Raw genomic sequence first — 20,893 nt, forward strand, 5'->3', positions numbered from 1 at the left:
CATGCAGCCTGAGATGCTGGTGGGCACAGAGCAAGGTCTGTGTGGGTGAGGGATCGACATACAGTCCCTGTCCAGAAATGGGGGGGCAGCGGGGGTCCAGGCAGGGCTGCCAGGACCTCGCACACCTCTGTAACCACAGCCCAGTCTTGCCTTAAACCACCCTCCCCACCACCCGCCCAAACACACCGCTGCAGCAGCCCAGAGGCTGCGGGTGGAAGGGTGGGCACCCACGTCTAGGTTCATTTTTGCTTTAAGACGGCAAAACACATGGTTTTTGCAACAAAAACCATCAGCCAAGCCATCTGAGTGTCAACAGTCCTGCGGGATCCCATCCCAAAAGGGTGGACGAGGAGGTACAGTACCAAGCCCTGAGACCCCAGCACAGAGGGGGTCTGAATGCCCCTAGCGGAGACCCTTGGGTCAAGGCTGAGCCCAGCAGGATGCCTGGAGTCAGATGACCCAGCCCCAGAGATATCCCAAATCCTGGCATGGCTGGACTCACAGCTAAAGACCTACCGATGCTGCGACCCCCCCGCGACACATCAGGAACAGAACCGCTCCCCCCGCTCCTTTCCTACAAAGTCTTTTCCAGTGAAATACTAATTTCTGGGGCTGATGAATCACTCGTCGTGATTATCAGTGATTACAGGCTACGGGCACTAATCACACTCGCTGTTGCCGGTGAATGAATACTGATGAGGCAATTGACAGGGAGAAATCAAATAAAAAAATCCCTCCCACTCATCAGCTCCTCCTTGTTTGCCCAGCGGAGGAAGAGCCATTAACCCGTCGCATGGGGACGCCTGCTCAGGGGACAGAAAGCTCCTGCTCAGAGGTGCCACTGGTCTCCTCCCGGCTCCAGCGTCCCAGTGGCTGAGCCCTGTGGGGACAGCGCTGCCAGTACCCCGGCAATGGGGCTGTCCTGCTGCCCCCGCCAACACCCTGATGTTGCCACCAGCAGCGGCTGAGCCACCTGTCCCCCCGTGCCACCCTCACCCACGGGGACAGAGCTGTGGCATCAGTAACGGGTACTGGGGCAGCCCCCAAAACGTGCTGCTCCCTCCTTGTCCCCCTGGAACACTGGCAGACCCCCCAATCCGGGCTGCCACCAGCTCAGTGATGACATTTTACAGTTGGATGCTGTTGTAGAGGGACATCCAACCCCACACTGTCAGCCCCAGCACCTTCCCTGCCTCAGCCTTGTTACAAACCCCATTTATGCTGAATATTTTAGCATCACTCTGAGCACCCACTTAAGACACAGCATGCTCCCCCCAGGGCCATCCACAGCCCCCCCAGACCTCATCCCAGAGGGGGATGCCCCCCCACCCCGCCCCTTCCCCAGCCAGCTCTGCCCCATGGCCACGCACGTACCTGCAGTGGATGACGATGGGGCCGGCGTCGGGCGGCGTGGACGCCTTCACCCTGCGGATGAAGGCCAGCAGCCCCGTGGCGTGGTAGGGGACACCGTGCTCGGGCCACGACATGAAGTGGAACTGCTTCACCTCGTGTCGGGCTGAGTAGCCCCGCTGCAAGGGAAGGAGAGATGGAGTGAGGGTGCGTGGCAAGGGCAAAGCCACCCAAACACCTGATTTTCTTGGGAATCTATGATTTTGCCAGCTTAGCAGACACACAGACCGACCACACAGCAGTCAGCTGCTTCAGCAGCCCCACAGCTCCCTCCTCCTTGGCTGCAAGAGGGTTAAATCCAGGCGAGGAGGAAGCAGCAGCAGCCACGGGTCTCATTCCATGAGCATCTTTGCTACTTGCCCTATAACTAGACAATAATTTCACATTTCTGTAGATTAAGGGGTGAATCACACCAGCTCCATCCCCAGGTATCGTGCTGGAGAACAGTGGCCACAAAACCTGCGCTCCTGTCCAGAGGAGAAAAATCATCCTTCACCCTCATCACAATTACACAGTGCTCACACAGAAATTAAAGTCACTGCTGAAACCAAAGCAGGGCTGAGCCGCTCACCCCTCAGCACAGAGCCAAGGAAAAGGCAAAGGAAGAAGCTACCAGCATCCCCAGGGTTCAGAAGTTACACCTCAACTGGGGGTGAAAGCCCCGTGTTGGGGTAAATAAATAGGGTGTTGTTAAATGCCAATCTAGCGATGGTTAGAGATGCCCAAGGCGGTCGGTTCTCTGCCTGCGAGGGCAGGGTTGGGCAGGTCGCGGCTGGCAGGAGCAGGCCCGTACCCTCTCAAGAGCGAAGGTGCGGACGGCATACTCGGCCAATGTCTCTGACTTCACCAGGGTGATCTTGATGTCCCCGTACATTTCGGAGTCATCCGGCCAGTATTTGGAGCATTTCACCTGCAAGGAGAGGATGGGACGGGGTTTTGGCTCTGCAGAGGAGGCTTCTGGCAGAGCTGGAGCCCCGAGGGAGAGGGATGGGATGGGGTCCTTACCCGGCCCACCTCCACCAGCTTAGTTATCATCACGATGCTGGAACAGTGCTCCTGCCACACCATGCGCCAGAAGTCGTACACCATCTCCTGCTTGGGCCCTGCGGGACGGAGGAAAGGCCACGGGGGATGGACGGGCAGCGCCACGATGCCACTGTGTTTCCCCTCCTGCAGCACTAACCCCCCTACAGCATTTTAAGCACCCTTTTCCCCCAGGGCTGTGGGGTGCCATGGGGCAGCAGGAGGAGTGGGAGCTGCTCCACACTGCGACCACCCCATTTGGCCCCAAACTGGCCCACTCCCTCCCTTTCTTGCCCACACAAGGTTAAATCCTGGGGACAAAACTTGGCTGCTAAATCAGGAGCTGCCAAAACCACGGGCTGAGGGGGTGGGGGGAGGAGGCGACTCACCTTGTGTGGCTATGAAGTGGTTGGACCTGTGGTAGCCCTGCAAAGGAAGCAGAGACATCAGTCCCAAGTGAGGGGGACACACTGGGGTACAGCCCTGTAAAACATTTCCCAGCCACCCAAGCGGTGGCAACTGCCCACGGCTGCCAGGCCATGCTCAGGTCACCGGTGTGGTGCTACCCACAGCTGCAGGAGGAGGAGGAGGAGGTTCAGCAGCCACCCTGCACCCAGCGCACCCTGTCCTGGGAGGGCGCATGTGCCACATCCCACAAAAAGCTCATGTAACCCCCAACCCTTATCCCTGTCTGCACCAAAATCCCCAGCAGCACCCCGTGGGCATCCCAGGGTCCACCAGCTCGACCTCAGCTCCTGCTGCCACCAGCACCCCCACCGAGTGTGGCAACACCGCCACGGGAGCTCCATTAATGACACCCCATCCTGCCGCAGCCACACGGCGCTGAGCAACGGCCCCACTCCCCTCCTTCACCCCAGCTGCTTACTGGGGCCATTCCAAGTCTTAACAGGGATGTGCCAGCCCAAAGAGCAAGTCCCAGCAAGGCCACTGCCAAAAGGACCAGAGACCCACTGTCCCACTCCTCAGCCATGGGTCCAGCAGAGTTCAACCACGTCACACGTGTGGAGGTGATGGCAGCTTCTCCATCCACCACAGGTCATTTTATGGGGGATTTCTGTGGGCTGAATTCAACCCCTCCTCTGAGCACATGGGCCCTGCTCCCCATCACCCCGGGAAGAACATGCCACAGAGATCTCACCCTCCCCTTGCCTGGACTGTACCCCAAGTTTATCCACACATTTTCCCAGCCTGCCTCTCCCAGATGCTATTTAATGCCACGCTGACCAGTACAACACCTGGGAGGGGACAGGAGCAGAGAGAAGGGAGGAGAGGGAAACCATCTACTTACTTCTCGGTTAATCCGAATCTTAACGATCCCGTGGGGACACAAATTTGAGAGAAAAAGATCAGAGACAGAGCCATTAGTGAGGCACAGCTGAAGAGACAGGTTAGAGCACCGGCCCCAGAGCGGGTCATGGAGAGCCACAGGGGAGAAAGCACACATGGGGACAGGGGACAGGCATGGGGACGCTGCTTGGGCACAGGGAACCTGTCACGGTGGCATCAGACCACTGCCAGATGACATCCTCTGGAAAGGAGGGACGAGTGGGACTTGCTGCTGCTTCCAGGAGATGCTCGAGCCCTGCGCCCAACAGAGCCTCCCTGCACCTCCCCTGGTCTTGGCATCGCTGGAGGGAACAGGGGACAGCACTCTCAGGGGACACCCAGGTCGAGCTCTGCACTGACAGGATCAGGGGGTATCCCTGTGTGAGCCCCCAGCTGCTCCTTCGGCCCCCTCAACCTCTGCACCCTCCGCCCAGGGAAGAGGGAGATCCATGGCCACAAGAGCAGGTGAGGGGAAAAGAGAGGATGGAAAAGGGGAGAAGAAAGGAGATAGAGTGGAGCAGAGAAGGGAGAGACACGGCAAGCAGAAATTGCTGATGAACATAAACCAGGCAGGATCTTCATGGTGTGTCTCTGGGCCACACGGTTCAGCCCGTCCTGGCCTGTCTCAGCTCCTCCAAATGCTGCTGGTTCTTCAGGGACAGACCCTGACAGCCCACAGGGCCCACAGGAAGCTCCTGTCCCAGCCCAGAGCCCTCACGGAGAGAGGCACCAGCCCCACTTACATCGATGTAGTTGGCGTTGATGTAATCGGAGTTGGGGTCGCCCAGCAGCGGGTGCAGCTTCACTCGGTGACGGTCGTCTGGAGAGCAAGGGGAGAAGGGACCGTCAGCACCCAGGGGGAGAAGCACAGGGACAGCGCGTCACCCCGCCAGGTCCCAGGGCACCGTTTGCAACCGTTTTGCACCAGGAATCTGCAAAACGCAGGCAGGTGGGACGTATTCAGGAGCAATAAATATAAGCTGGTGGAGGTCTTTCCGAAGATGGTGTGTTAGATGAGCAGGGTCATGGGGGAGCAGTTTCCAGCCCAGTTATCTCCCTGAGCTCTGCCCAGCCCTGTCCCACCCTCCAGCACCCTGCTGTCCGACCCGCCACGGCACCAGGATGGCCAGAGCCCAGACAATGGGGTGCTCTGCCCCACTTTCAGTGTCCCCCTGGGGCCCTGGACAGGGCTGGAGTGGAAGGGACGAAGCAGCAGAGCAAAGCGTGTGGGAGGTGGAGAGCACCAGGCCTGGTGTCTCCATCCCTGCAGGAACGTCACCGGAGATGCAGCCAGGAGCAAGGTGGCCGTGCCACACTGACTGGAGAGAGCTGGTGAGGAGCATCCCTCTCTCGGGTGGGGTCAAGTCCTTCCCCAGTCTTCTGCCCCAAACACTCATCATTTAACCCCTTTGTTTCATCCTGCACATCCACACCAGAAGCTCCCTAGGGCAGGGCTGCAGTTTCTCCTAAGTCCATACTAGAAAACACACTCCAGGTTATCTGGGGCCTTCCAGCACCACCCAGAATATCACAGTGACATCATCACCACCCCGAGATGTCCCATCCTCAAGAGTTACCCAGCTCCAGCCCTCCTGTTTGCTCCAGTGTCTGATGCCCAGCAGGAGCTGTCAGGCTGGGACCCCTGTGCTGAGCAAGGACCTTTCTGCTGCCTTTGACCAACCAATCCCCAACGGTTTATTCCTTGCCAGGGACCGCACAACTACCAAAAAAAGCCCCCAAAGCCCTCTAGAAGCTTTTCAAGCTGTTCAGGTTGTCTAAGCCTTTGCTAAAGGCACTCACATGTCGACACATGATCCTGTCTCCCTTTGGTCTTGTCTTTCTTCTTCGAAGCATCCCAGCCTTCAAAGAAACTCTGTAAGGAGAGGGTGGCCATCACGACCTGAGGGCAGGACTGTGGGGTCCCCCCCAGCCCCACAACCTCCCTGGGGAGCGGACAGACAGGGTGATCCCTCCACCCCAACACCCGGGTCCTGCAGCCCCAGCCCCAGCTCCATAGCATCCTCCGCCAGCTATACACTTCTGTTGCATCCACAAAATGCCCCATTTTCCAGCAAATTATAGACTGCCTGTTTTTTAACTTGGGTTGGTTGTGGTTTTTTTCTAAACCTCCCCAGTCCCTTTCTCTCCTCAGCATAGAATAGGTTTGTGTGTAATAACAGTAACATTCATAGATTGGCATAAGAGGAGGAAAGTGGAAGGAAATTACATGTTTTCTCCCCTCCCATAATATCTGAGTGCTTTCAAATGACTAGTTGCAAGAACATACAGCAGCTTTTCAAGGAGCACTAATGATTATAGCAAGCCCTGGTTTGTCCAATACATGAAAGGGGGGGAAAAAAAGCTCCTGCACTTGAAACAACTAAGCATTAAACAGTAATTTCACTGGGAAATTTCAATCGCCAGACCTGTGGGACACCGAGGAGTCGAGAAATCAACCCTGCTGGGTGCGCTGCGGCAGAGGCACGCGGAATAGCGTGCTCCATTACAAGCGCTCGGGCCCCGCGAGGAGGGATGGGCACGATGCGGCCAACAACCCTTGGTGGGGACTTCCCTCCCCCTGGGATCACTCTCTCTCGCATCCTCTCCCTGGGGTCTCTCCACAGTCTTGGGAGCTGACAAACTGCAGAGGATTTAGGCTATGTCCGTGCTTATCACAGGACAGGCGCGTTGGAGAGCAGAACGTGACGTGGTGGTGCCCAGGAGGACCCGAGGAAGGGAGAAGCATCCCCAGCCCCTGCGGGAGAGGCGGGATGACGCACTGCGGATGGGAGAGGTGCGGGCTGGCTGGCAGAGCTGGTTTGGCTCATCACAGGGACCTGTTCAAGCTGACAATTAAATCCTGAGCTGCCAGGACCAGAGATTTGATCCAGACCCAGGGACACCCCACATACTGTTAATGCCTGCCCACACTGCTGTGAGCTCCAGCTCCTGCTGCCCAGAGCACTGCAGCTCCAGGTCTGGAGCATCCTCTCCTTGCACACGGGTCCTACCTGTGCCACCTTATCCATCCTCCCTCCTGCCCTCCCTGAGATGCCAGCACAAGATACTCTCACCTCATACTCCTGCTTGAAGCCGTAGCCTTCTGCCGTCTTCATCTGGTTGATATGCTGGAGGAGATCCGCCACCCGCACGGCAGGGTGGAGCTGCCCAGTGTGATATGGGGAGCCTTTGCGGCCGCACTGGCGGCGGGGGGAGCCCCCCAGCAGGCTGCTGGACTCGTTGACCACGCTGCTGCGCTGGTCGCCTGCAGAAGGGGAGGGAGAACCAGGGCTGTCAGGGGAGCAAAGCCTCAGACCACATCCCCTTCACCTCCTCACACCCACGAAGGGATGGAGACGGCGTGTGGAAACATCCCTGGGAGCTGCTGGTGCTGCAGCCAGTCTCTCTCTGGGGATCACAAGCAGTCCAGACCCCTCTCTGTGCTCTCTGCAGCTCTTCCTACACCACAAAGCTGAAAATGCCCATTACAGTCTTTTAGGACCACAGCAGATCTCTGAAATCAGTGGGGAAAATCTTAAGGGGGTTAATAAGCTTATTTCCCATCAACGGGAGCAATTAACTCCCATGCAGACAAGTAAGAACTATGTGCCCAAATATTCACACAGTCCTGACTTGGAAAAATTGCATTGACAAAGCCTCCAGCCCAGCTTAACAGTTAATTTTCCTCACTGCTAGATACCGGCGCCTATTCCTAGCACTGACACGAATGGAGCTCGCTGCTGTTTAATGGAGGAGTTTATGCAGCATTTACCTGGTTTATGCCTTTGCTGTGTAATTACCAGCAGAGCCAGACTAAGACCTCACCTGTGTTTGTCAGGGCAAGGTCCCACACCAGATCCTGAAAGTTGGGTTTGTACCAACCCAACGATCTCTGCTGCTGCCAGGAGATGCGGCAGGCGCAGATCCTGCAGCACCCACCCTGGAACACCCCCCCCACACCGCTGGGAAGCAGCTTTGCAAGACGATGCATCCTGGATGTGGTTTCCCCTAACAACACTTCTAAAAAACGCCCGTGCCATCTCGCTCGCAAAGCTCCCAGGATTTTTTTTTTTTTCTTCCGGTCTGCTCAAATGGAAGGAGCAGCCCCCCACCCCCTGCCTGCACCTCCTGGCTGCCCGCACAACATGGGCACAGTGTGGGTGCAATATGGGTGCAGCACATGCACAGAGCAGGGTCTCCATCAGGCATCACAGCCCCTGAGGAGATGCTGCTCCAACCTTTGCATCCGGAAACACCTCCCTTACAACACGTGGCTGAACCAAGGGGACAGTGCAGGAGGGCCACGCTGCACCCCGTGTCACGGCTGACAGGCACACCGGCCGCTGGCTTTAATGAGAAATTAATTGCAGGCGTTTGCAAGGTGCTGACAGCTCCATGCAGCCACATGCCAAGGACCTGCTCAAGTTTCTGTGAGGAAGATTAGTGACTTTTTTTAAATGCAAAGAAACTGAGGCATGGAGAGGAACAGCCCCCAGCCTGTCACGGAGCAGCCCATTCATTCACGTTCATTAATTAATGATGATTATAGGCAGGGCGTGGACAGAGCAGAGGCTGTCCCCAGCTGTGACAGAGAGCCCGAGCTCCCCACATCTCCTCCTTCTACCAAGCAGAGGGATGAGCAGCACCCAGCAGCAGAGCAAACAAGTAGGTGGGAGCAGGATCCAGCCTCACAGCCCCCTTCCCTAAAGAAACTGGGGACCAGCAGACCCAGCTCAGCCCACTCAGAGACCCACCAGCCTTTGAGCATTTTGAGGTCAGTAACCAAAAAATAATACACCTAGCTAGATGTATTAAGAGGAGGAAAAGTTCGCCCTCTGGGCTTCTATTATCCATGAGACAATGCTGGGAAGCGTATTAATCCCACAGCCGGTGGAGGAGAGCCGTGTGTAAGCAGCATCTTGAAGTTACTGTAACAGATGTTATTAGCATATGGTTGAAACTGGGGCATCCAACGAGTTATTTTACAACTAAATCAGCACGGCAACGCATACTCCAGTGGGTGTTAAATTATCAGTCTCCCTCTGATGTGAACACAGTGGCTCTTCAACCCTCTGAAGCCGAGGGCTGTGCAGAGCACCGCAGAGCAGAGCCACGCCGGGTGTGCTGGGTGAAGGCTTGTGCAAAGCTCTCAACCTCAGTGCAAGCAAAGAGTTGGAGTTCACTCAGCTTCAGAGGGCTCCAGCCAGCATTTGAGCCCACAAATGGCCTCAACCCTCCCAACCACAAGCTCAGATCTCTGCTTCGAGACGCCAAGAGGCAGAGACCCAGCTTGAGCCACCCATGATAATAAAAGCTACTACAAACACCGATTAGATCGATGCCCTTGGAGGTTTACGCAGGGCAGGGAAAAGCCTGCAACATGCCACACGCATCAGGCTAAAATAGATGCAATACCTGCCACTAAGGCTTGGATAAATATTTCAGCTGTTTCTGGGATGTTTAGGGATTATCGGGGACGCTTGCTGCGGCTGGATGGGAGCGGGGGGATGCCGCAGTTCCCCGTCCTTACCCCGGTTGCTGTAGTTGTGTGTGTCCATGAAGGAGAGCCCCAGGCGCTCGTCCTCCTGCAGCGTGCTCTGGTCGGTGAAGCTCCTGTCGATGGCACTCATCATGTGTGTCTTCTCGTGGCGGTAGTTAATGGTCGCTTTGGTCATGTTGACGGGTTTTCTGCAGGGGGGTGCGATGGGGCGGAGGGGGAAGAAGCACATGTAAGCAGGACTGACCTGACAGTGCTGTAAAATCCCCCCAAAGATACAGGGCTTGGTTTATTTCGGGGAGCAGGAAGGATTATTTCCCCCAGCAGTCACCATGCTTTAGTCTTCCAGTGCCCCAAGCCGGTCACAGACCACATGGACCATCCCTTGCGGCTGCAGCAACTCCAGCTGCTCATCCTCCATGTCCCCTCCTGTCCCCTTCCCAAAATGCCTGGAACTGCCAGGAGCGCTCCTCGTGCAAGCAAAGCTCTCCCTGGCCGGCTGGTGTTGCACAGGGCAGCCCCAGCTCTTGCCCAGCCCCGTTTCCCACCCACTGCCCCACACCACCTCGCTGCAACACGGCCCATCCCAGGTGCCAAGCGCATCACTGTGCTACACAGTATAAGTGCAAGAAGATGACAGACATGGACCTCTTGGAGCAGGTCCAGAGGACGGCCACAAAAATCACAAGAGGGATGGAACCCCTCTCCTGTGAGGAAAGGCTGAGAGAGTTGGGGTTGTTCAGCCAGAAGAGAAGGCTCCAGGGAGACATTATTGCTGCCTTTCAATACTTAAAGGGGCTTATAAGATGCAGACAGACTCTTTAATAGGCCTGTAGCGATAGGACGAGGGGTGATGGTTTTAAACTAAAAGAAGGTAGATTCAGCCTAGATGTAAGGAAGAAATTTTTTATGATGAGGGTGCTGAAACACTGGCACAGGTTGCCCAGAGAGGTGGTAGATGCTCCATCCCTGGAGATATTCAAGGCCAGGTTGGACGGGGCTTTGCACAACCTGATCTAGTTGAAGATGCCCCTGCCCATGGCAGGGGGGTTGGACCAGGTGAGCTTTAAAGGTCCCTTCCAACCCAAACCATTCTGTAACTCTAAACCCATGACCAGGGGCCAAATTCCATCCCAAGGAATGGGCTGGCCCCCCTGACTGCACACGTGCTCAGCACCGCTGGGGAGACTTTTTACCTCCGTGCAAGGTCCCCATCAGGCAACTAACAAAGATGCTGGGAAAGCCCAGGAGCCATCACTGGAACAGAACTTCACACCGCAAATTCAAGACATTTAGGCAAAAAAAAAAAAAAGGATTGAGTGTTTTTGAGCGGCATCATCAGGCTCCCAAGAAGCCAGAGCAGGGATCTGAGCCCATGTCAGCATCTTGGTGGGGCCAGGACACTTCAAGACACTGCCAAAATCCAGAATTAACCCGGAGTCACTGACCCTTCCCCTTTACGCTGCCTTCAGTCTCTTAACAAGCTCGGTGGCATTATTTTCCCCAAGCAAAAGAGGCCCTTAAAATGTACTCGGCAGAGAAAAGGACTTGCTGGAGCAGCAGGGCAAGGGGGGCAACCAAGAGGAAGAGCGAAGGAGAAAAAGAATGACAATTACTTACGGGTAATAGGAATAAGAATAGTAGTTCCTCCTGGCAAGCGTGCAAACAAAGAGAACAGCAGAAATTGCATAAGCAGCTTTTCTCTGTATAAGGAAGGGGGGTTATGGGGCAACTCAGCTGCTGGAAAATTAAATGCACCGTAAAGAAACCTGGCTCCCCTTTTGCATCCATGGGTTATTTACTCTGGGCAGGAGGCGGCATCCCGGCAGCAGAGCCCAAGCACCAGCTCACGGGGTGACCACAACCCCCACACCAGCGGTGGGGTGGCCATAGTAGCCTTGTCTGAGAGATTATTCCACAATTTTTAAGACCAAACAGCACACGCATCCAAAGTGTAGGGCAGCCCCCGGGGAGCTGGTTAGGGGCCAGGCAAGCCCAGTGGGAGAGATGGGGTCACGACGTCATGTGTCCAGTGCTCCATTTACTAACACTGAGAATATTCTGGGGGTGCATTTCCATTCCACCACGTCAGTGTTTTTCCAATAGCAAAACACTCCAGAGGAGATTTATGAGCTCATCGCAGCTTCCCAACAGCCCTGAATTCAGGGCCCTCAGCACCGGGTCTGATTTGCAGCTCTGGTTTGTCCTTCAACAGGTTCACCCGGGATGCTGAAGCAAGCCTGCTCCTCCTCCTCCTCCTGCCCCGCAGCACTGGCAATGGGAACGCAGCAGCTGCGCTCGTGGCTTCCCACCCACAGCATCACTCCCAAAAACACATCGGCACTGCTGGCGTTTGCTCCATCAGGGACAGATCCAATGCTGTACACAAGGGCATCAGCCCAGAGCAACGGCGAGCAGGGAGCCACGAGCCAGCCCTGCACCCCTCGCAGCACGCAGGGATGCTACAGCCTTGCTTTTCCAGCTGGCGTAAATCAGCAAGAATCCTTTCAGGGTGAACAAAGCCATAAAGAGCTTTGCAGATTTACACGGGCTGAGGTTGTGCCCTGCTATTTTTCTCTCCCCCCGGCTGTTAACGTACTTTCCTCCCATCATCCCAAGCCCTGCATGGGGAAGGAATTTAATTACTGCCCTTTCTCCCCTGCTTTAAGAGCCCCCCCGGCTCGGTGCTGCCTCGAGTCCCACACAGTAAGAAGCTGCTTTCCAGGGCGCTGCATCCGAGCAAAAAAGCAGCAGCCACATCCCCAGCGCTCCCGGGGATGAGTGTCCCGAAGAGCCCTCGCCCTCCTCCCTCTCACCCCACTGAGCTTCCTGAGTGAAAGCCCACCACGACGGCCACAGCCGCATCCACGCCAGCCACACTCAGCTCCCCAACCAGCGAGCTGGGGAGCGTGGGGACCCCCATGGGGGTGGGAGAGCAGTCTGGGGGTCCCCAGGGTCCATCAGCCCTGGGAAAACCTCCCCTCCAGCGTGCACCCAGATTCTAACAACTCATTTGGAGCCAGCTGAGGGCTCTCAGCCAGGGATTGCTCATGTTTCACTGGAAGCTCGGTGGTTCCCCATTCAAACAAGCCCAGGAGGATGCAGGATGGTTTGAGCACCCACACCACGGGGCACCCAGAGCTGGGGGCAGCCCCCTGCCCGGCCCTAGAGGAAGGGGGGACACTGCTCCTCCCAGCACTCTTGAGGAACCAGAGCCCCAGACAAGAGCCAGAGCCTGCCCAGCTATTTCAGTAGGACACACTGCACCGCTTTCCAGGCAAGAGCCATGGATGGAGGTTTTTTCCCATCCATAATCCCAGAACCGAGCACCCCAGGGCTGTGCTGGGAGGTGCTGGGTGCTCACCTGCCATCTCAGGGGGGCTCGGAGAAGGGGCGATAGTGAAAATGTCTTCCCCTCCTTCCCGTCCCCAGCTCAATACAAGGGAACCGTTCAGAGCCCCATCCCTAACCCACCCCCACGGGAGGGCACCAGCGTGGCCAGACCCCACACAGCAACGCTCACGTGGACAGATCCAGCCCTGAGCTGGCCAAGGCAGCGGGGAAGCCCAGAGACAATATCTCAGCACAGATTAAGCTGATTTTTGTAATTATGGGCTGGAGGGGTGCAGGGTTGCATGCCCCAGGGTCCCCCAGATGCTGATAGCAGGGGGAGAGCAGGCGGGCTGGGGACAGCTGGGCTCAGCACCAGTCCAGGGCCCCTATGAGCCCAATCCTGGCCAGAAGCATTTCCATCGATGCAGATTCAACAAAGCCAAAAAGCAGGAGAAAAAGAGGCAAAAGACTGAAAAACACAGGGGTGAAGGACAGTGGAACAAAGCTCCAGAGCCCAAAGGGTGAAGGGATGTCCCCAGGACTTTTCTCTCTTGGTCCCCAGTGCCTCCTGACATGCCTGGAGTCACAGAGCAAGGAGGGCACCGTGCCCGGTGGGATGCACGAGCACACGGAGGCACAGCTCAAGGGAAGGTTTGGAGTCTGCTCAGGGCAGCAGTATCACCACCAGTAATTCCCAGTTAATGCTGGGGTGGTGGTAAAGGGCTGAAATGGGAGGAGGGGGCAGATGGGAAGCACCAGCTGCGACACCGGGTCTCCTTACCCTTTCCGAATGACGACGATGATGGCTCCCAGGAGGATAATCAGGACAATGAGCCCTCCAGCACAGATCCCCAGGATCAGGCCCATCTCCTCCGAGTGCTGCGACACCTCAAGGGGACGCTTGCTCTCTTTGCAGGCAGCTGCCAGGGGACAAGGACAGGCAGGAGGGGTCAACACTCAGCTCCAGGGAGGTTGGCAACATCAGAAAGGAAGACAGAGGGATTTGTCCCGTGGGATGCACATTCTCTTTGAACACATTTTATTCCACACAGACGTTTCAGGGCTCTGCAGTGCCACACTATGATCATGGGCAAGTCCCTCTCTCGCTTCCCGTGGGGTGAGACGGTCCCTTTGTGCCACCTTTTGTCCTGCCCAACGTAAGCTGGAATCCATCCCTGGATTGAGCATCCAATACTGACTCCGGCTTCCCACCGCCTCCACGATAACGGCATTAAGAGGAAAAACTCAACCAATGGAAAAACCCAGACACCAAAGAAAGTGGGAAACAAGAGCACGGGATGGGGCTGTAATGAGCCATCACGTGCACCCCGACCCCCGCCAGCGCTGGTAACGACACCCACTGCACGGCCCCGACTGCCCAGCAGCCTCAGAGGTTCAGCTCTGTGGCCTCGGCGGGATCACACCGGCTGGGAAAGGGAGGGCTCACCTTTGCGAGCGATCCGGACACAGTTCAGCCGAGTTTCCTACAGAGGAAAAAAAAGGGGGGTCAGTATTGGATGAGCACCCCGGCAGCTCCGCTCCCTGCTCTGAGCAAGGCTGGTCCGTTGGTGCTTTGACCCCCAAACTGAGGGATTTTGCAGGTGATTTGTGCTGCAGCACCCACTGCTGAGCCGAAGGAGCTCCTGGGGACACACCCCCCAAGAGATGCTGGTGAATGATCTCCCCAGCGTCCCCAGGTTGGCTGAGACCATCGTTCCTGGCACAGAGGTGACAGCAAAGCTCAAGATCATCAACGGAGGGACCCAGCAGACCCAGTCGAGCCACAGGTCACCAGCACATCACCAACTACAGCTAAAACACTCCCAGGTCATCATTCAGAGCTTCGTGGACTTTTTTTTCATCAAAGTTTTCAAGCCCCAGCCTCGGTGCTCTGCGCATGCTGCCAAGGTTGCCACGAGGGCTTCCAGTTCAGGTCTCCAACAGTTTTAGCATTTGCATGGGTTCAGCTAAAATATTCCACCTTTCCAGGCATCCAACTTCCGTTGCAATATAGAAAGCACCATTTTGGCAGGACTGCCTTCCTCCCCGAGCATCCTCCAGCCCCTCAGGACACAAGTGCTGGCAACGCTGCTCCATCTGCCCTCGGACCGAGACCTGCCCGGGGCAGGGCCGGCTCTGGCACCACTCTCCCCAAGGTCGCCAGCTCTTGCTTCTCCTGCTTCTTACTCCATCTGGCATGAAAATCATAAAAAACCCAAGCTGGATCCAGCTTTTTTGTGACGTCTGACTGCAGCCGGGACAAATCCATTGCCTCCCAGCAGGAAGGCTATAAAACAGTGTCAGCCACCAGTTATTATCCAGCAGTGCCCGAGCAAGCCAGAGCCGAGATCCTCCCTGTCCGTCTTGGCTCTAATTACAACCCAGCGAGCTGTGAACAATCCCAGAGCGGAGGAAAGGATTCAAAAACCAGCACCTTTCTGGCAAGATGGAGCCATGCAGGGTGAGGATGCTGCTGCAGTCCTGCTGCTTCACTTTCACAGCTCATCCTCCCCCAGGTGGGATGGGAGTTGTTGGAGCAGGTGAAGTTGAGAAGCATCCCCAGGGGGTCCTGGTGGTCCCACCAGTGACTTGAAGGAAATCAGGGGGATGAGAGGGTTGCTGCCGGAGTGGGGCTGTTACAGCTTTGCCGAGAGAACAGGCAGGAGCAGGCAGGGAGAGGGCAGCCCAGGAACTCAGCAGCTTCCCAGGAGCTCTCTGCAGCAGTCGCTGTGTCAGCGGTGGGTCCCAGTAATGCACACACAGCTCAAATGGTCCTTTTCCACCCCAGGATTAGCCCCGGGAAGGCGGTCTCCCCACACCAGTGCTGGTTGGGGTCCTGGCAGGTACCGCAGCGGTACCCAACATCGGCACTGGGAAGGGGACAGGCACAGCCCAGGGGTGCCAGGAGGAAGGGGATCACCCATCCATGATCCCAGTGTGGCGTAAGGGTGGTCCAGAGCACCAGCTCCCCCCAGGGAGGACACTGGGGATGAGCCCAGAGGGGCAGCCCAAGGCAGGGGGATCTCAAACAAGTCCCATTTTTTCTCACCCCCTCCTCCCCAGAACCCAGTTGTGCTCCTGCCTGGTCCAAGCAGGACCCCAGACAGGGGATGAGGCAGGGTCCCACAGCTACTCACCCCTTTGAGGTTGCTCATAGCTTGAAAGTAGATGAGATAAGCCTTCTTGGGCTCCAGCGGCGGGTTCCAGTAGCCACTGTAGGTCTGGTTGTCCCCCACGGTGAAGGGTTTGGCTTCGGTGAGGCTGCTGGCAGGCAGCTCGGCCCCAAAGTAGTGTACGGAGCCACGGGACACGGCGTCATCGAAGGTGAGGGGCACCGGGAAGCACTCCTGCCCACCCAGCTCCCGCTTCAGCTTCTTGGGCCGCTCTTCTTCTACAATGACCTGGTAGGCACTGATGAGCGCCAGGCATAGGTTAGTTTTGTAAAAAGGATGGTCCTACCCCTCCCTCGGTGCTCAACCCCACCGTCCATGCCATACCACCTTGTTTGTGGGGGTCTCACCCTCGCGCAGCGCCAACCTACCTGATGGGAGCTCCTCTACCCTGCGCCGGCCGCAGCAGCACCGTGATGGTGCTCTCCGACTCGCTCAGCGGCGACGGCATGTCCCCGTAGTCGAAGGTGGGAGCTGCAAAGGGAGCAGGGGAGAGCAGGCAGGGATAAGTCCTAGTCCCCAGGGATGCACCCAGGGCTGCCCCCTGCTCAAGGGGGAAACTGAGGCATGAGCAAGTCTTGCCCTCAGCAAGGCATCACCAAACGGTGTAACGTGGACATTGAATGACTCGAGCGTGTCCAGAGAAGGGCAACGGAGCTGGTGCAGGGTCTGGAGCACAGGTCTGCTGGGGAGCGGCTGAGGGAACTGGGGGGGTTTAGTCTGGAGAAGAGGAGGCTGAGGGGAGACCTCATGGCCCTCTCCAACTCCCTGAAAGGAGGGTGCAGAGAGGGGGGATGAGTCTCTTGAGCCAAGGAACCAGCGCCAGGACAAGAGGGAATGGCCTCAAGCTGCGCCAGGGCAGGGTCAGACTGGCTCTTAGGAAGGATTTCTTTGCAGAAGGGGTTGTTGGGCGTTGGAATGGGCTGCCCAGGGCAGGGGGGGAGTCCCCATCCCTGGAGGGGTTGAAGAGTCGGGTTGACCCAGCGCTGAGGGATCTGGTGGAGTTGGGAATGGTCAGGGTGAGGTTCATGGTTGGACTGGAGGAGCTTCAAGGGCTTTTCCAACCTAGATGATTCTGTGAATTATTCCAAATAAAGAAAACCCCTCAAGGTCTAGAACAAGTGTTATCATTGGGAGAGAACCCAAGGGGGTTATCAACACTGGTCTGGCAGAAGGGGAGGAGACGGGAGTAGGATCCAACCTCAGCAGGACCCCAACACTCCAGCCTTGGGATGCACCCCGGGGACGGCACCTGCATTACTGGCACAGCGTGAGCATCCCAGCCAGGGCAGAAGCACACCCAAGCCACCTGAGCAGCACCCCCAGACCAAAGTGAAGGATCCCTGTTGTGCCTGGCACGTCCCCACGGTCCCCAAGCCATCACTAGCAGCCATCGGGGTCCGGCTTGCACCACTTTGCAATTTCAGTGTCTCCATGAGGGCTCATCTCAGCCCATTTGCTGCAGCTAATAGCAATGCCACAGACGTGAGCAAACAGCCCCGAGTACTGTGAGGCTTTACTAACAAAACGCAATTAATCACTTGGTTGTACGCTGATAGCTCAGACAGGACCAGTGCACCAGGCTGGCCAGACTCCCCAGTCAGAGACATGCACTCAGTCCAGCTGATGGGTTTGGGGGGCTGCTGGGGGGCTCAAGGCACGGCTGCCACCACCGACAGTATCCTCCAACAGCAGCATCCAGTCACCAAAATCCACATGAGGATACCAGAGACTCCGGCACTGCCATCGTGTACCTGCGCAGAGAAGAAGCCCCAGCACCGGGCGTGGAGCCCAAGGGAACCTACCGGAGATGTTGGTGGTGATCTCGGTGAGTGCTGTCTGGCCAAAACCCTTGCCAGTGCGGGCCCGGACTGAGAAGAGGTAGGTGGTGCCAGGGTGGAGGTTGGAGAAGACGTGATAGGTCTCATTGCGCAGTTTGGAGACGGTACGCCGCGGGCCGGGCACGTTGACCGCGGGGTCGGAGGATTCGATGCTCTGGTAGCTGATCTGCAGGGACAGGGCAGAGCATCACCAGCAGCCACGGGAGAGGGGAGAGAGCCCAAATCCAGACAGAGAAGGGGTTAAAGGGATGAATTCAGAGAAGGGGACGGTCACAGGGTGGGGGGCAGCCACTTTTTGATGTAAATCAAAATCAGACGTTCATCAGAAGAGCCACTGGTGAAGCCAAAAGCAGGGCTTCCCAGAGGGGACAGACCCTGCTAGCAGGGGGATGAACGCAGGCTGGATCTGGGGATGAGTCTCTTTAACGAAGTAACAAGCGCCAGGACAAGAGGGAATGGCCTCAAGCTGCGCCAGGGCAGGGTCAGACTGGCTCTTAGGAAGGATTTCTTTGCAGAAGGGGTTGTTGGGCGTTGGAATGGGCTGCCCAGGGCAGGGGGGGAGTCCCCATCCCTGGAGGGGTTGAAGAGTCGGGTTGACCCAGCGCTGAGGGATCTGGTGGAGTTGGGAACGGTCAGGGTGAGGTTCATGGTTGGGCTGGAGGAGCTTCAAGGGCTTTTCCAACCCAGATGATTCTGTGATCCCCAAACAAAGGACTCGTGGGCAGCAGTAATGCTGCAGCCACCTTTAATCCCCAAGACTGAAAGCAGTAGTTGCCCCAGCCCCCCCCCCACTACATCCCCCCACGTCCCCCTGTGGGTCCCCTGCGGGTGCCGCAGCCGGCCAGGCCGTACCTCGTACTGCGTGATGAGGCCATTGGGCTCCACTGGTTCCTCCCACTTGAGAAAGATCATATCCTCCAGTGGGGTGAAGGTGAGGGACTCCGAGGCGATGCCGCCGGGCACTGGGGAAGGAAAGAGGATGCGCTCGGATGCAGCAAGAAACTGGGCTGGAAGGAGAAATCCTCCAGGAAAACCCCTCCTGGCGGCTGCAGCAGCTCCCCCGTAACCAAGCCACCGTGTCCCCTCTGCCACATCACCCAGCTCCAGCATGTGACACCAGACAGGGCTGGTGGCTCCCCAGGGAGACGCTCCCCAAGGCAATGATGCTCCCACTGTGCTCCTGGACCCACTGGTGACACTTTACCATGGTGGGGGGGTTCCCACACCACGGCACAAACCCCACAGGTACCATTTCTGGCATTGCACCCAGTTTCCGACGGCACAGCAGCCAGCCCCCACACACCGAGCTTGCCAGTGTGAAAAAAGAAAAAAAAACGTTCCTTTTCCCCTAGAACCCAAATACTCCCCCAGAGCCCCAGCATCTTCGGAAGACATTGCCAGCACTCCCCCCAGTGAGCAACAACTGCCTCATCTGCAGATGGGCTTGGCGTGCCCCAGCCTTCCCCTCTAATTAACACCAACAACAATAATAACTGCAAATAATAACAGCAATCGACAACACTGGGATCAATAGTCACTTCTTTACCATGGATTTCTTCACCCGGGGGGGTCAGCAAGGAGGACAGGAGAGCGCATCCTCCGCTGCGGGCTTGAGGACCCAAAACATGCACCCTCTCGTTGCAGAGGGACATCAGCACTTCCCCTCTATTTTTCTTTTTTGTTCAGATCTAATTACGGGGCCGAGAGAGAGGGATCACCTTCTACGCGCTTCCCACCATGCAAATACACAATTTTCACTTGATTTACAAGTTAATTTAATCAGAGGCACCGTGTCTTACACGTGTACACAAGGCACTTATTAAATTCACGGAGAATTACGGAAACCTTTAGGGCAGGAATGTGTGTACTTCTATAGATGTATTTTTTTTTATATATAGAGAGCGAGCCTATATACTTACATATATATATATATAAGTACAGACACCACGCACTTGTGTGTGCACCAGGTTGAGACTGGGAGAGGTGTATGATAGCTCCCAGGTGTGCACACACCCTTCTGCCATCCGTATACATCATTTACATTTATTTATGCATTTATATATATTTATTCTGGCTGGCACCGCACGCACCCTGCCTGCAAAGGAGAGAACTGGCTCCTGGCACACACCTCCCCGCAGCACTGACGCTCTGCAGTGATATTTCCACAGGCGCCTGGGATTAAGTCTCATAGTTTCATGCAGACATAAGACCAAAATCTCTAGTCGTGGGTCACTGACCTTCCCTGGATCTATAGGGGCACTTAAACACCAGCTGGGCCACCTATGGATCCAGCACCCCCTTCTCGCAGTGTCCTGCTCACACACCCAGGAGCCAGCAGGATTTTGCCTGGGCTCTAAGGGGGTTTGGCCCAGTTATTAATGCCTCAGAAATAGGTTTTCCAGCCCAAAACTAGGGTTTACCACTTGGGATGGGGGTGTGAATCTGTGCAGCCCACACCAGGGCCCCCCCACCCTGACACAAGCCCCAGCGCTGCACCAGTGGATGCTGCAACCAAAGCTGGCCTCCTGCTGAAATAAACCACAATCAAGGGTCCTATTATTAACGAGCCTTCGCCACCTTGGCTTAATTGCACAGGCAGCTGCTCATCACCCAGTTCTAGGAGTTCAAATCCTCATCGCCCTCCCGGGCAGGCAGGGAGATGCTGGGCCAAGCCCGTGTGTAGTACCTGCAATATATCCAGAGGTGACATCCATCAGTCGATGTCACCTGAGCCCAAACGGATACGTGGCCCCAAGTTCAATCCAAGGGGGAAGCCACAAGCCCCGGTTAATCAAGACATAGGGGAAAGCAGCTGGAGTGATTACAGTATAGCAAAAAGACATCTGGAGCTCCTGTATTAATATTCAATAAGAAAACAGCTGGAGCAGTCACAGCACAGTGAGAACAGCTGAAGCAATTATAGCCAGAAAATAAACCATCAGGAGCGTGAAGCTGGGTGCCCCTGGTCGGGCAGGCTGACGGCTGGGGATAGTGAAAGTACCGAGGTGCAGAGAAAGGTGCCGAATTTAGGCGTTAGAGATAAAAACGGGACCCAGAGACCCTCCCGGCTCTGCTCCAGTTTTGCAGACTTTTGTTTTCCAGCCTGGGAAACGGGAGCGATGAGCAACGCACGCACAAAGCTGCACGTTTCAGTGGGTCCCAAATCAAGGCGAGCCCCACGCAGGGGGATTTCACAGCAGGCTTCTCCTCGGGGGCCATCCAGGGGGTCTGGAGCTGGCTGGATCCTTTGCAATTATCAATTCATCCACCTT

The 20,893-nt window shown here is 56.4% G+C and overlaps 1 protein-coding gene across 4 annotated transcripts in view; it reads right to left on the minus strand.

Moving 5' to 3' along the window:
* The window catches only part of PTPRU (protein tyrosine phosphatase receptor type U), a 76,804-nt gene that overhangs the window by 22,551 nt on the left and 33,360 nt on the right, over positions 1 to 20,893 (minus strand). Inside the window, exons 9-24 of one of the 4 annotated variants that reach the window (XM_074894193.1) lie at positions 18,474 to 18,583; positions 17,586 to 17,787; positions 16,152 to 16,254; positions 15,748 to 16,021; positions 14,058 to 14,094; positions 13,392 to 13,530; positions 10,898 to 10,927; positions 9,311 to 9,468; positions 6,855 to 7,045; positions 5,581 to 5,653; positions 4,524 to 4,600; positions 3,743 to 3,760; positions 2,823 to 2,859; positions 2,416 to 2,513; positions 2,204 to 2,320; positions 1,375 to 1,529 (exon numbers count right to left, since the gene is read on the minus strand). In XM_074894193.1, the coding sequence (XP_074750294.1) occupies positions 1,375 to 1,529; positions 2,204 to 2,320; positions 2,416 to 2,513; positions 2,823 to 2,859; positions 3,743 to 3,760; positions 4,524 to 4,600; positions 5,581 to 5,653; positions 6,855 to 7,045; positions 9,311 to 9,468; positions 10,898 to 10,927; positions 13,392 to 13,530; positions 14,058 to 14,094; positions 15,748 to 16,021; positions 16,152 to 16,254; positions 17,586 to 17,787; positions 18,474 to 18,583 (1,819 nt within the window). The remainder of the gene's footprint in view (positions 1 to 1,374; positions 1,530 to 2,203; positions 2,321 to 2,415; positions 2,514 to 2,822; positions 2,860 to 3,742; positions 3,761 to 4,523; positions 4,601 to 5,580; positions 5,654 to 6,854; positions 7,046 to 9,310; positions 9,469 to 10,897; positions 10,928 to 13,391; positions 13,531 to 14,057; positions 14,095 to 15,747; positions 16,022 to 16,151; positions 16,255 to 17,585; positions 17,788 to 18,473; positions 18,584 to 20,893) is intronic. The other 3 variants (XM_074894195.1, XM_074894194.1, XM_074894196.1) reach the window with 3 other exon arrangements.

Source organism: Strix uralensis, chromosome 25 (assembly GCF_047716275.1).
Source record: "Strix uralensis isolate ZFMK-TIS-50842 chromosome 25, bStrUra1, whole genome shotgun sequence".
Classification (NCBI taxonomy): Eukaryota; Metazoa; Chordata; class Aves; order Strigiformes; family Strigidae; genus Strix; species Strix uralensis.